At 48.2% G+C, this 14,286-nt stretch overlaps 1 protein-coding gene across 3 annotated transcripts in view; it reads left to right on the top strand.

The window, feature by feature from the left end:
• The first annotated feature begins 138 nt into the window (after positions 1-138).
• Positions 139-14,286, top strand: part of BDNF (brain derived neurotrophic factor) — a 76,468-nt gene continuing 62,320 nt past the window's right edge. Inside the window, exon 1 of one of the 3 annotated variants that reach the window (XM_082211767.1) lies at positions 139-1,027. In XM_082211767.1, coding sequence (XP_082067893.1) covers positions 1,025-1,027 — 3 coding nt within the window. In that variant the 5' untranslated portion in view covers positions 139-1,024. Of the gene's footprint in view, positions 1,028-1,772; positions 2,194-2,315; positions 2,378-14,286 lie in introns of those variants that run through there. The other 2 variants (XM_082211769.1, XM_082211770.1) reach the window with 2 other exon arrangements.

Genomic DNA, 14,286 nt, shown 5'->3' with positions numbered 1-14,286 from the left:
ACCCATGCGTATTAACGCAGAGCGTTGCTTAGTCTTCCTTCCCTGATGCGCACACACGCACGCGCGCACACTCCATCAGCGAGCCAGCCATTCATATGTGTATGCAGGTATATGTAAATATCCTCGAGCACCTGTCTGCCGGTCTCCATCCACCATCTGCCTGCCTCCCTCTCGTCCTCCCTTCGCCATGCCACCTGCATAGTTCCGCCTGTTTGGCTCCACTCCGCTCGGATGCAACAAGTCCCTGGAGTGCCGTCCGTGTGTTCAGTTAGAGTGAAAGTGACACGGCAAGGGAAGGGGAGAGAGAGAGAGAGAGAGAGAGAGAGAGAGAGAGAGAGAGAGGGAAACGCTGGCTGCTTCCTTACCTGCTCCCACCAAATGCAAATCTCCAGCCGGCTCATCTTGCTCGCCTGCACGCACCAGACGGGTTAGAGCGGGCGCGGGGTGGGGGGAGGTAAAGTGAGCTGGACTTTTTCTCTCTTTCCCTGCGTGCGTTCTATGGGGTGTCCTGAGAAGACTTTGGCGGGGAACTTTGAAGCCCACTCCCCACGTGTCGGGAGGGAGGCAATTCAAAAGGAGGGGGCGAGAGAGAGAGACACGTTTTCTCTCCCCCTCCCCACCCCGCGCGCCACTTCTTTCCCTGGATTGTTCCAGCTGGGTCTCGTTGCCAACCCCCTTCTCGTTTATTAAGATCACGTAAGAAGAAGAACCCAAAGGGGGAGAGAAAACGTGTCTGTGAGCTCAGGCGTTTGCGTAAATCCGAGATCGGTTTTTAAAGAACTCCCTGCCAGCCCGTCGCTTTCCGTTTCCTTCCTGTAGCCACCAAGGTGGTGGAAGAGTTGAGGCTTGCGGATATTGCAAAGGGTTGTTATTAGATTCATAAGTCACACCAAGTGGTGGGCGATCCACTGAGCCGAGCAGAACTTCTCACATGATGACTTCAAACGAGACACATTACCTCCCAGCATCTGTTGGAGAGACTGGATTTTAAAGGCACTTCTGTCGCCAGGACAGCAAAGAAACAATGGTGAGTACCAAGACCAGGTATTGTTATTTTCCAGACTTGTGATTTCAAAGAAGATGGATAGATAGATCTCAGTAAAGCTTGGGGCTGTTGCCTGACAACAATAGTTCACAGCTCACCTTACTATCATCATCATTATTAGCATTATTATTATTAATCTCTCAACCCTCCTCTCGCCCCCGACGTCCCCACTCGGTAGCACTTTAATTTCACCAGGCATAATATGAGTCTCAGAGGCCAGCTGAATTGCGTGCGTGCGGGAAGTGTGTGTGTGTTTAAAGAGGCTCCAACTTTAATGGCAACGCTCTTTTTGATTTAAGGCTGCGTATCAGAAACTTGGAGCGGGGGTTTTCCTTGGGAAAGCTGTTGGCTGCGCGATCCACTTTCACCCTTTCTGCTGTTGAGGATGATGGTGGCGAGGGTGTTTGTTGTTATTTCACACGGACACTTGGGGGGGAGGGAGAATAATATTGGAACGGGATGTTTGGGGCGGAGAGAGGGGGGACAGTTGTAGGGAGGAGGGAGGAGAACAAAAAACATAAAATAATGTAATGGGTGATTCCACCCCCCCCCTCCCCGCCGCCCCGGTGAAGCAAACTCAACATGTGATCTTCTATTTACAGCCCGGCTCTTTTGCCAAGCTCGCTTCACGTGACAGAGCCCGAGAAAAGGGAAAGAAAAGGCGAAACCCGTATCAAGTGACACTTCGTGAAAGTGAACATCCTCGACGCCCCCTCCCCACCTTTCCTGGGGCGTTGAGGAGAAAGGGGTGGGGGAGGAGGGAGGAGGAGGGGGTGTCGATCAGTACCTTGGAGAGAGGCAATGGGTTTGGCACCCCAGGTATCTGTCTCCCCTCCGGAGCGAATCCCGGAGCTCTTAAAAGGCGGCTAGGGTGGACCTCCCCTCACACTGATAAGATCTGGCTAGGAGGAGGGAGACAGAGGCAGAGAGAAAGAGACGGAGCAAACCCTCTCCCGTCACAGTTTCAACTGCGTCCCGGTTTCTGGGCTGACATTGACTCGGATTCCTAGCGGCGGGGAGTGCAAGGCAGAGAGCGAGAGCGAGCAGCTCCGCCGCTTGGCCCCGACGGGTCGGGTCAACTCTGGGAGATGCGAGTGCGCTGCTTCTGAAAGAGCTCGCCACGGGTTGTGGGTTAGCGGTGACTAAAGGTAAGGAAAGGGCGCCGATCTCTCGCCTCCCCCTCCTTGCTTCCCGGTGTGCGTGTGTGTCCGTGCGCGCCTTCCCACCCGTCCCCCGTCTCCCCGCGACGGGGAGAGAGGTTTCTTCGCTCCTCTTGGCCGAGTTTGTGCTCTCTTGCTTTCCGATCTGGGCGCGCGGAGGAAGAGAGGCAAGGTAGGCGAGGGAGAGGCGCCTGGCGCGACTGCTCACTCCCAAGAGTTGGCTTAACTCGTGGGGTTGGATCCCAGGTTGCCGGGTGTGTGTTTGTGCGAGAGAGAGCGAGATAGTGTGTGTCTTCTGGAGAGAGATGGGCGCAAAGACAGAGAGATCACCGACAAGTGATAAGCTACTAGGAGCTGGTCACCGCTTTGGGGAGAGAGAGAGAGAGAGAGAGAGAGAGAGAGAGAGAGAGAGAGAGAGTCAGCTCTCCAGAAACTCCTCTCCAAACGATCGCCTTCCTGTGTTTACATGGACGATACCTTCGCTTGCATTCACGTTTGGTGCCTTCTCCAAAAGCGGCTCTCTGTGGTACTTTAGTTGCCAGTTTTATTTTTTCTCTCCAGCGGGGTGTTTCTAAACCCTCCAACGTATCAACGCAGCGGAAACTCCATTCTCTTGCAGTCTTCCTGCTCCTGTGTTTTATTCCCCCCCCCTCCTTCCCTTCCATTCTCTCTCCCCTCCCCTTTCCTCTTTCGATTCTTCCTACGTAGAAATGTAGCTAATAATATTTAGTCTCCAGGCTAAAAATAAGCTGTGGAAAGTCAGCAGTTTGGAGCAGCGGGTGCTGCTGCTGCTGCTCACAGGTAGAGAGAGAGGTGCTTGCTATGCGCGCGGCGGTGATGGGGCGTCTCATCCCTGATTTCTATCTTTCCCCTTCTTAAGTCGTCATCGTCTCCCCGCTCCCTTGAAACCCCCCTCCGCCCATTGCAAGGATCCTAGCTGAGAGCGGAGATCCGATCCAGCCTCAAATCCGTCCGTCCGGCGTGGTGCCCAGAGAAGTGGGGGTGGAGAAAGAAGCCGGGTAGGGACAAGGAGGGAATGGGAATCTTCATCCGCAGAAAGCAAAGAGGGAGGCGGGCGAGCTAGGCTTAACGGGTAAAGGCAGGAAACCCCCGGCGAAGAGCTGCCTCTTCACCCACCGCCAGCCTGGCCAGGAGGTGTTACAAACCAAGGAGGCGCGCGATGGCTTTAAGAGAAGCGGGAGCCTGCACGAGAAACCAGGGACAGCCGCTCCGCTGCCTTCCCCCAAAGCCACGCTCGGCCATCGCCCCAAGCTGAAACTAACAAGGGTGTGCTGGACTGTTGGTGCTGGATCCGGCCCTTGCTTTCCCCTGTCCCTTTCGCTCCCCATCGCAGGTTCTGCTGCGTCCTGGAGAGAGAGAGAGAGATCCCATCTCGCCGGCCTCGCTCTTTGTTCCCGGGGCTGCTCGGCCGGCTTTAGCTGGCTGCAACGCGCTGCTGCCTGCCTGCCTGGCGATCTTCCTTGGCTTCGCCTTCCCTCCTCCACCTCCTCCTCCTCCTCCTCCCACCCGCTTCCCAGCGCAGCTCCTCGGGCCGCGAGTGTCTCCTCCGGCGCGATTGCGATCACGTAGCTCAGGGAAGAAGGGAGAATCCCAAGCAAGCAGGCAGGCAGGCAGGGGGAGGGAAGAGAGGATTTCGCAAAAGGGTGTGGCTTGGGGCGGCGGGGGAGGAAGGATACAGAGTGGCCTCCCACGCACGGGTCGGAAGTCGAGGTGTGTAGGGGCGGGGGACCCGGGTGGGATCCCGCTGCCGGAGGAGAGGAGGAGGAGGAGGAGGAGGAGGAGGAAGCTACCCCGGGGTCCCCAGAGGCGCTCCAAGCGGAGCCTGCGGGGAGAGGAGCGCCTCGTTCGGATTTGGAGCTCGCCTTCCGGAGGAGGAGGAGGAGGCGGAGCGGGCCGGCCAAGGCGCTGGAGGGGGGATTTCTGCTCGGTCTGATGCAATCCCAAACGTGCTGCAAAGGAACTCCGAGGCAGCGGCGGCATCACTCGCACCTCCCACCTGCCCAGATGGCGCGCCTTTAAATACGGATCGGCGGGGCTGAGAGCTCCCGGGCGGAGATTGGCGGAGAGCGAGAGAGGGAGGGTGCGGAGGGAGCCCTTAAAGGCGCCGCGCGCCTTCCTGCCTCTCGCTTGAGCCCCTGCTCTGCCGAGTTCCAATTGGCGCCCGCAGGAGCGAGGGAAGTCGGTATTGTGACTTTCGCCAACGGGGAGAGGAGCCGTCCAGGCTGCGGTGCGTGGTGGGGTGGAGAACCTGCCTCGGTTGCTAAGGGGGATCTGAGCGGAGTTACGCATTTGGTGGGCAGATGGACCGAGGCAATGGCGTAGAGAGGGCTGTGCAGCTCAGGGAACACGTGTGTGTGTGTGTGTGTGTGTGTGTGTGTGTGTGTGTGTGTGTGTGTGTTGGACGGGGAGATCCTTTCCAAGCTAAAGATCTGCCGCGGTGGCTTCTGGTTGAGCAGGTCCTTGTGGCCGCGACATAAACTGGTTTCACGAACAAAGTTGTCCAGAAAGGAGTTTCTGGGTAGAGAAATAGGATTGGTGCTAAAGCCAGGCCAGCGTTGGGGTAGGTGGTGTGAGGCGTTCATTTCTAGCATGCCTACAGTGTTGTGGAACACTTGCCTAAGGAGGATTTTTGTTGAGGGGGGCAAGCTTATTTTTTGGAGCAGAGAACTTCAGTTAGTTAAGTGTTTTTTATTGATTTAGGGGGGCATCTGCCCTCCCTTGGCTATGGCCAGGTGTGGGAATCCTCACCGTATATATATATAAGTCCCCTGAGATAAGTCATCAACATGACCACTTTGCAGATGAGGGTGCAAGAGAGTGATTTGCCCAAAGACAGTACTGTAGTCATAGCTTTCTAAACCTAGATGTAGTGAGACTCAAGTGTGCCTGGAAGAAAAAACCCTCCCCCCTTAGCTCTTAAAACTAATTCCGGATGTGTTTGCCTTGGTAGTTGGGAAGAAAATGTACTGGTTACTTTGCAGGCTGTGCAATAGAGCACCCTGCCCTTGAAAACAGGTTGTAAGATGTAGCCATTATGAGCCCAGTTAAAATTAAGCCTAACTTGGAGTTTGTGGCTGAATCAGGATTTGAACCCAGGTCTTCCTACACCATGCATTTAATGCACATTTAAAATACTTAAGTGCCCCCAAAGAATTATGGGAATCCCGAGTTTACCCCTCACAGAGCTGCAGTTCCCAGCACCCTTAACAAACTATAGTTCTCAGGATTAACTGGGGGAGGTTGTGTGCTTTAAATGTGGACATGGACCTGTGTGCTGAGTCTTTCAGGGATCTAGCAATGGGCCTGAAGCTAAATCTCACTGTTGCCTTAGGTTCTATGCCTAAGAGTCCACCATAGAACCTGTCCAGTGTTCCCCTATGGCTGCACAATGCAAGGAAAGGTTGGTAGTCTAGGGATGCTTGCCCACCATTTCTGACTTCTCCGGGGCACCTCTAACGAGCTTTCACACAATCCAGGGTTCCCTGGAACACTATTTTAAACAGTCCAAGTACAGTAAGTGGATTTTCACCCATGCACATGCAATGCCCAGACTCAGTCATAAAGTTGGAATGCTATAGCAGTAAGTGCTTCAAAGCTGTGTGCTCAGGCATAGTTCTACATAGAAAGATGCACATTATTATGCTACACGTGTTATATACAGAATACCAAAGAGTGGTTTTGCATTAAGAATTCCCTTTTAGAGCAAAACGGGGTGCCGCCTTTTGATCATAATGATCAAAATTTGGCAGGGTGGGCCAGGGGCCACGTAAAGCAGTTTCAGGGGCCAGGTAACTCTAAGGTGCCACTTCTTGGCCATCCTTGCCTTAAAATAAGGCATCTCCATGAGGCTAGTGTAGATAAATCAAACGGCTTCAGTGTCTACAGCAGGCTTCTCCAACCTGGTGCCCTGGACTATAACTCACATGAGCCCCAACATCATACAGCTGGGACGGATGGACGTTGCAGTCCAAAATATATGGGATGCAGCTGGTTGACAAAGCATGATCTGCATCATCTACTTACCAACAATAAATAGAACCAAGCATAGCAATGGAATGATGGGTCCTGCCAACTTTTTCATATTCTGTGAGGAAAGTAAGCTGTTATCCTTTACTGTGTTTAACTCTTTGCCTCTTTGCTTTCTGTGAAACTTATTTGGGAGTGAGAGTGATTAGGGCTATGATCAGAAACAAGTTCTACTCAATGGGGTGGCCGATGTGGCAGCCAAATCGCCCTCACATCCATATACTCAAGTCATCCTACTGACTCCAGTACTTCTGAAGAAAGGGGCTGTAGTTTTAGAAATCAATTCCTAAGCAGAGTAACTTGAGAACACAACTTGTTGATTATCAATATGCAAGTATTCCTTACAGCTAACTCCTTTACAATTAGCCCATGCAATCTTAAGTCAAGATGTTTCAATTGCATTGCCAATACAATATCACAAACCATAATGAGGAGGAGCAAGTATTTGCTGTTTCAGTGCTTTAGATTTGCCTCTTAGGAGAAATATTGAGACTATGTACCAAGGGGTATTTTATCACACTCTGCACGTAGCACAGCAGTGCACCACATGGGAAGGGAATCATTTATAACGTCCTGCTAGGCAATGATAATTTTTACTGTATTTCCGTACCTGGGCAGTAAAACCCTCCTCCACATGCAGGAGGGACAGCTGGATTACCAAGTTGGTACATGGACACTGTGATTTTATCAGTATTTTATCAGTATGGGAATCCTAGTTCAGGAATGGGTCTCAAAGCTCATCTGGTCCAACTCACTGCTGATTCAGGAAATCCCTACTACAGCATCACCAATAAGTGGTCATCCAGCCTCTGTTTAAAAACCTCCAATGAAGGACAGTCCGCCACTTTCCAAGTATGCACCCATGCACTGTGGTTTAAAGGCTGGTTCACACATGCTTGTACAGAACTTCAAACATGTCATCCTTCCCCTGCTGTAGTTGGTTTTCCTCCTACATACATCGCTGATTTCTTCTTAAGGCCAACCAATCAGCACCATGTACTGCTCCTAGTTTGAAAGTAGGAAGAATGGGTTTCCCCTCTTCTCAGCCGGGGAAGATCGTACGTCTGCCAGAAAACGGGGTGAGCTATGCACTTCCATAGCAGCCTCCTCCCACAAATAATGTTTCCCACAGTTCACATATGCTTTAGTCATCTGAAGCCCTTTCAGACCATCTGTTCATGTGTAGACGGAACAGGTGGATTGGCCCCGTCTTCGCAACTTCTGTGAGTTTGGTTGAAGGTCTGAAGGAAGCTTCTGCAGCATATTCCCACTCCTGCATAGGCTTTTCATCTGAACGTGGGAACTGGGCACATTCAGATTCAAGGCAAATAGAGCAGTGTAAAGAAGGCCCCTTTTACCCAGTGCTCAGAGGGGACGGTCCCTATGTGCAATCTCGCCTCAGCCTCAGGCTATGCATGAGGAGAAGCACCGAAAAAGAGTGCAGGTACAGCCCAGTGATCAAGTGATGGAGATGGACATGAAAACTAGCCCTTTGTGAATTGATAGCAGTAGCCTAGTATATATTGTTCTCTTTTTTAACTCTTTCTTCTATATTACAGGCTTCTTCTAAAAACTTGCCTCTGTTTAAAACTCCCATCTGTTCCTCAGTGGGATATGGATATACTGATGCTTAAGGAAAGAAGGCTAAGAAGCCCTCTTGTGGTCACTATATTTGCTTTCACAGGTGCTCTGGATCTTGGCCATTGCATTTCCGATACAATGGCCAAGAAGGACTGCAGCTTAGTATTAGAGCATCTGCTTTCCATGCAAGAGACCCCTGGCTCAGTCCTCTGCCTCTCCAAGTAGGGCTGGAAATTTGCCCTGCCTGAAACCCTGTCAGTCAATGCAGACCAGACTGAGCTGGAGGGACCCATGATCTTCCAGATCTCTTTTGCCAGTGGAGTTATCTGTGGCCATTCGCCACTTCATGCTGCACCTGCCACATGACGAAAATGACATGTGCAGCTCAACCCTATGATAAACAAAATGAATGTGTGTGTTTTGAGGAGCCTGCTCCACCAGCCCTGTTAAGATTAAATACCTGGGTTGGCTGATATTTATTTCCCACTGGAGGATGTAGCTTTGATTGACTGAGATTTATTTCCCAGTGGAGGACATAGCATTGACATATAAAGGGAGCTTCGTATTACTCTTACAGCTAAAGTCCAAGGGGACTTGGACTGTTTCACCCACAAGGGTGACTTTTTTTGTCCTTTGCCACTGACAGCATCCCAAATTTTGAGCGCTTTTCATTGGATCTGCCACATTCCCTTAAGACAGGCTCTGATGAGTGAGTGTGTGCATGAGAGAGAGAGAGAGAGAGTATATATATATATATATATATATATATATATATATATATATATATTTGAGCGTCTGTCCTCCACCCACAAGCCAGAAAGAATCCTTACTCTGGCTTCTCTGCTTAGCTGAAAATATCTCTTGAGAAGCAACAAGCATGTTCCCCCTCAGTTCTCTAGCAGATTTTGGAGTCAGAAAAACATAACGGGCAGCATGAAGTTAGCATAACAACTGCCCACCCATTTTTCATTATTTCACCAATGTGTGATGCATGCTCGTGAGCTGTCATCCCTGGCAGTGCTAACATTTCCATCTGCTTACATATTGTTTCTATTCTTGTGCTGCAATCCTCGAGCCGCTTGCTCTGGAGTAGTCCCGTTGACGTCATGTGGGGGCATTCCAGAGCCTGTTTATTCCAGGGCAGCCTGTCAATGGGATGGCTTTGGAGCAGATGCCATATGGATAGCTGGCACCTCTTCGGAGGAAAATGGAGAGGGAGGGGCTAATCACTGGGCTCATGTGATGCTGTTAAAGTGAGTCAGATCTGAGCTTGGTCAGCGCTGGGATGAGACTCTGAGCTTTCTGATGCAAGAACATCCATATCTGGGCCATTTTAGCTATTAGATAGCAACCAACTTGGTCTTGCCACTTGTCACAAACCCAGCAAGAAGCTGGATGCAATCTCAGCTCTTTTATGCATCCCTGTTTTCAAATCCTCTGCATGGGTACTTTCCTTTTTCAGGTGTATACTTAAAAATCTTAAGTATTCCCCAGAGGAATGGAGCATGGGGACTGACTCTCTGTTTAGTAAGCAAATAGATGCAGGACCACCTCTCCCATTAGACAGAGTGTGACAGTTCCCTCAGGCCACAAATGTTGCTGGTGGTTGCAGGGGGTGGCATGGAGATGCTGGAGATCCAGGCTGTGAGTGTCATGTGAACTGGCCTGGTGGCTGCAGGTGCCGTCACCAGAGTCCAAGTTCACCATCTTCAGAAAAGAGCAACTAGCATGTTCAAGGGGATAGAGCAACGAGAAAGCGTTAAAACTTTTGGGGCTTAGAGTAAGAGGCAACATGACAGTCATGTATACAATGAGCCAGTGTGGCATAATGGTTTGAATGTTGGACTAGGACCTAGGAGAGCGGGGTTTGAATCCCCACTCAGCCATGAAGCTCACTGGGTGACCTTGGGCCAGTCACCAACTCTTAGCCTAACCTATCTCATGGGGTTGTTGAGAGGATGAAATGGAGAGGACAAGAACTATTTACACCACCTTGAGCTCATTGGAAGAAAAAGGTGGCTAATAAATAAATAAAGCATGGAGAAAGTGGTTAGAGAACAGCCTTTTCTCCCTCTGTCATAACACTAGAACTTGTGGCTATGCAGCTAAGTGTTGGAAATACTTCTTCATGCAGCACACAGTGGATCAAAGATCATAGAATTGTGGAGTTGGAAGGGTCCATAAGGACCGCCTAGTCCAATCCCCTACAATGTAGGGATATTTTGCCCAACATGGGGCTCGAACTCATGAACCTGAGATTAAGAGTTTCATGCTGTACTATCTGAGCTATCCCAGAGAATTCCTTCCCATGATAGGCAGGGATGACCATTAACTGGGTTGGCTTTAAAAGGGCATTAGGCAATTTAAGGGTCCTGATGGCTATGTTCTGCCTCCACAGTTATGGAGCAACTGTGTTCCTGCCTGTGGCTTTCTGACTGACTGCTGTTAGAACAGGATGCTGGACTAGATTGGATGCTTTGGCCTGATTCAGCAGGTCCGTCTTATGTTCTTATGCTCTCAAAGGAAGATTCAACTCCCAGTTGGGTTAGCTTCTGCAGATGAAGTGGGACGGGACGCCATCTTGCCTTCTGCCTCGGGCAGCAAAGTGACTTAGGGCAGCCTCAAAACATATGTACAATACGTGCAGGTGGTGGAGGTTTTCCAGACCTCACAAACATACAGAGTTGGCAGCCATGAGGCCCACTTCCATTCTGTGCAGCAGGGACCATTTAAGCCTAGTTGCATCCCTGTGAAGAAGCAAAGGATAGTGAAGTGCCAAAAGAAATTCTTTACAGGATGTTGGCAGAGCGATATGACATGTGAAAGAAGCTGTGCCAAATCTCTGAAATAAATTGAGGGTTTGCCAACGATAGGGCTGAGTAAAGATCTCAAAGTTTGGGCCTTCAGATGCTGCCGGAAAAGTTGCCAGTTGTAGTCGTTTCATAGGATTCAGAAGAGTAAACGGATTAAAAATACCGTTTCTGTTCCTCTCACAGTGGTACAATATTGTGCCAGTAGTCTCTTGGCTCTGCCCCTAATATACTCTTCAGATGGCTAGGGGGGTGTAACTGTTTTACACAGTGCAGTGGTACCTCGGGTTACAGATGCTTCAGGTTACAGACTCTGCTAACCCAGAAATAGTACCTTGGGTTAAGAACTTTGCTTCAGGATGAGAACAGAAATCACACAGTGGCAGTGCAGCAGCAGCGGGAGGCCCCATTAGCTAAAGTGGTACCTCAGGTTAAGAACAGTTTCAGGTTAAGAACAGACCTCCAGAATGAATTAAGTTCTTAACCGGAGGGTACGTTTGAACGCCCTCACGTTGATTCCCCACTTTGCAGCCCCTTATATAGGGGCAATCGTTCCAAGAAGTCCAAGTCAGAGGTAGTTCAATGCAGAGCGTAACTTGAATGTGCTGGCATGTTAAGATGGGCTCATGATGAATTCATCCTTGTTCTTCTTCCAAGCCAGCTAGTCCTCCTCCTGTAGAATCTTGGAGGTCAATAAACCTCACACCTCCTTGTTTTAAGCGACTGTTCTGGATTCTTCCTGCTTCTCTTCTTTATTAATAAATAAATGTCTTTTAGAACATGTCCTACAAGGTGGCAGTGGTCAATATAAAGTGTGACAATCAATAATAAATAAAAACAATCCAAGCACACAAACCCCCACCCTGAGAACTGGTCTGTATATCATCTTACAGACTATCAGCCTCTAGCCTTTAATTTCTGATCAGGAGGATGGGACATATTGATCCTGCCACACAGGATGTTCTATGCTGACCCCGTTTTGGAGAAATGCTTGTCCTCCCAACATTAGTTTTTGGGCCAATTTTGCATGACCATTGTTTAAGTGGCAAGATGCAAGTTGCATTGATGTGGCTTGGCCATGCGATCACTTCGCCGTCCATTCCCTGTGTGGGCTACTGCAACGTTTTGAAGTATGTCATAGGCAGCTGCAGTAGCACAGTAAAATGCGCTGGTGGCATGAAATATTGGAATTAGGAATACCAGGGGAAATGATATATGGATTATTAACCCTTGAGATGCATTTATCCTGCATTTTTGTTAATGTATTCTTAACAAGGCATGCCCCGTTTTCATTTTTAACAACTTTGGCAGCTTGGTGGGTTTTTGGTTTGTTTGTTTGTTTGTTTGTTTGTTTAAAGAAAAAAGTGTATCCAATTAAAGTTAGGACAACTTAGTTTCAATGTGAAAACTCAGCATTTGTTTAAATTACTGAAATCAGTGGGGCTTAAACTTTGTCTGGGTCATGCCCTATGAAAAATGAAAGCAGGGGGAGATACACCTTCAAATTACTGTATCACAAAACTGCATAAAAGATACAAATAAGAAAGAAAGTTTCTAAAAGAAAAGGCCATTTAATACAGAACGTGTATAAACTTTCCAGCACTAGAAGCATGTCTTATTCTAAATTCAATGTCCCAAAGCAAACATGCTTCCTTTTCTTTCTTTCTGAAGTTAGAAAGTTGGTTCTCTTTCTGCAGTGCATCGAGGGCACCATTTCTCCAGCTGGGTACTTAACCTATATCCTATGTGGCATCCAATTTACTCTGACATTCAGGCAGAATGATTAGGTAACCTAATCATTAAGCCTCAACTTTTTCACTAGCTTGCCATCTTAAATGTTTCCCTGACCATATCACATGTGGGGGTGGGGTAGGGATTAATGCCCCCCCCTGTGGCTCAGAACAGGAAAAGACAATAATAAACCACCAGTATGTGTGTCAACTGGTCTAGAATTCATGGGAGACTTTTAAAAACGTAAACATCATTATAAACAGTATTTGTTCATTTCTCAATCATAAATGCCAAAGTTGATCATATTCTCATATATATACTGGGAAGGGGAGAAATGCATGCAATGGTAATTAGACGTATTCTGGCTTTTTAAATCAGAAGCTATTTACACCTTGAACTTCATGAATAATACATGATATACAGGCATGATAAGAGATAATTAGATGGACCAGCTAAGAAGAATGCGAAAGGGGGCTGGGAACCCAGGGATTGCATAAGGTGTGTGGGCATTTTGACATCTAAGAAGCGCTATAGATCTGGCGTTAACTACCTCAGCCTCATGAAGATAATTAAGGAGAAATGTGGGTGTCAAAACACACACACACAAACCTAGCAAACTTCCCATAGATTGGCTAGCTTATTGCAGCAGTTCAAAACACAATTGGCAGACGCCCACATTGGTCATGATTGCCCTTTGATGCAGCTGTTATTGACTTTATAAAGATGCCAGAGTTAAAATGCTGTCTTAAGCTCATTGTTTGACAAGTTCCTGTCTAGGATTCTGTCATGGCAATAAATGTCAGCCTATCTACTGAAGTTCTTATATTTTGTTGTGTCCGCGAAGAGTCAAATAGCAAATTACTCATATATTCAGTTCAATCCAAAGATGTTCTGTCTTGTAAGAAGCCTCTCAGCTGTCTTAGGAAATGTTCTATGACAACACGTTCTCCATCTTCTTTTCAATCTATTTCTCATTCCCCCCCCCCCATTTGTATATACTGTTCTGGAATACAGAGTAAAAAGCAGGTTGGCTTGACCCTTAGGTTTTTAAGTCTTTTTTAGAATTGGATTTCTAGTCCACATTGTCAATAAGACCAAGGATGAATAATAATCCTTGTCTTGTACATGGCTGTAGCATCAATGAGCTACTACAGCTCAAATGAGCTACTGCAGCCAAATCATTGCACATAAATAATGGCCATATCACACAGTGTCAATTCAACTGCAATTCTTCTCGCACATTCACCGGTCAGTTGTTAAGGCTTCGCTCACACATGCATTTGCACCACTTGACATCTCTGCACTTGATCACTGTTCATTTGGCGACTGGCAGATGAAGGTGTAAATTGCCTTCACTGAAAAGCATGGCATATGAGATGACATGAAAGAGATTAAAGTTCCATCTTTGGTGTTTTATACTATGATGGTCCACTGACCCATGCAGGCCATTATTTGATCTTATTATAACAAGTGGCAAACATGCAATATGTACCTACCTAAACACATAGAATTCAGGTGATGTACATGCATGTGTGAGCTTTCCCCTAGCCCATAGATGTGGATCTGGTATAAGCTGGAGATCAGTGCTAGCAGAAGGACTATCAATGCATACATTTTTGCTTCCACTGCTGAGCCATAGCAATCACCAAGATACAACCCTTGTCATGTATACTCCTCTCTGTTTGGTCTTCATTCACAAAACATCTATTGATTTCAAAGTTCTCAGCTTGCGTAATAGTTTTCTTCAGTTTTCTGATGCCCCTGGAGTTCCTGTGATATCCTCACCCCACCCCACCCCCACACAACAAGCCTTGCAGTTTATCAGCTGCTTTGTGATTTAATTCCTTGATCTGTGTGTTTCCCTAATCTCCTGCCCTGGACATTTTCCAAGATCCTCATTGCTCCTCATTGC

This window comes from Podarcis vaucheri (assembly GCF_965113315.1).
Source record: "Podarcis vaucheri genome assembly, chromosome: 1".
Taxonomy (NCBI): domain Eukaryota; kingdom Metazoa; phylum Chordata; class Lepidosauria; order Squamata; family Lacertidae; genus Podarcis; species Podarcis vaucheri.
This window is presented reverse-complemented; position numbering and strand designations above follow the sequence as displayed.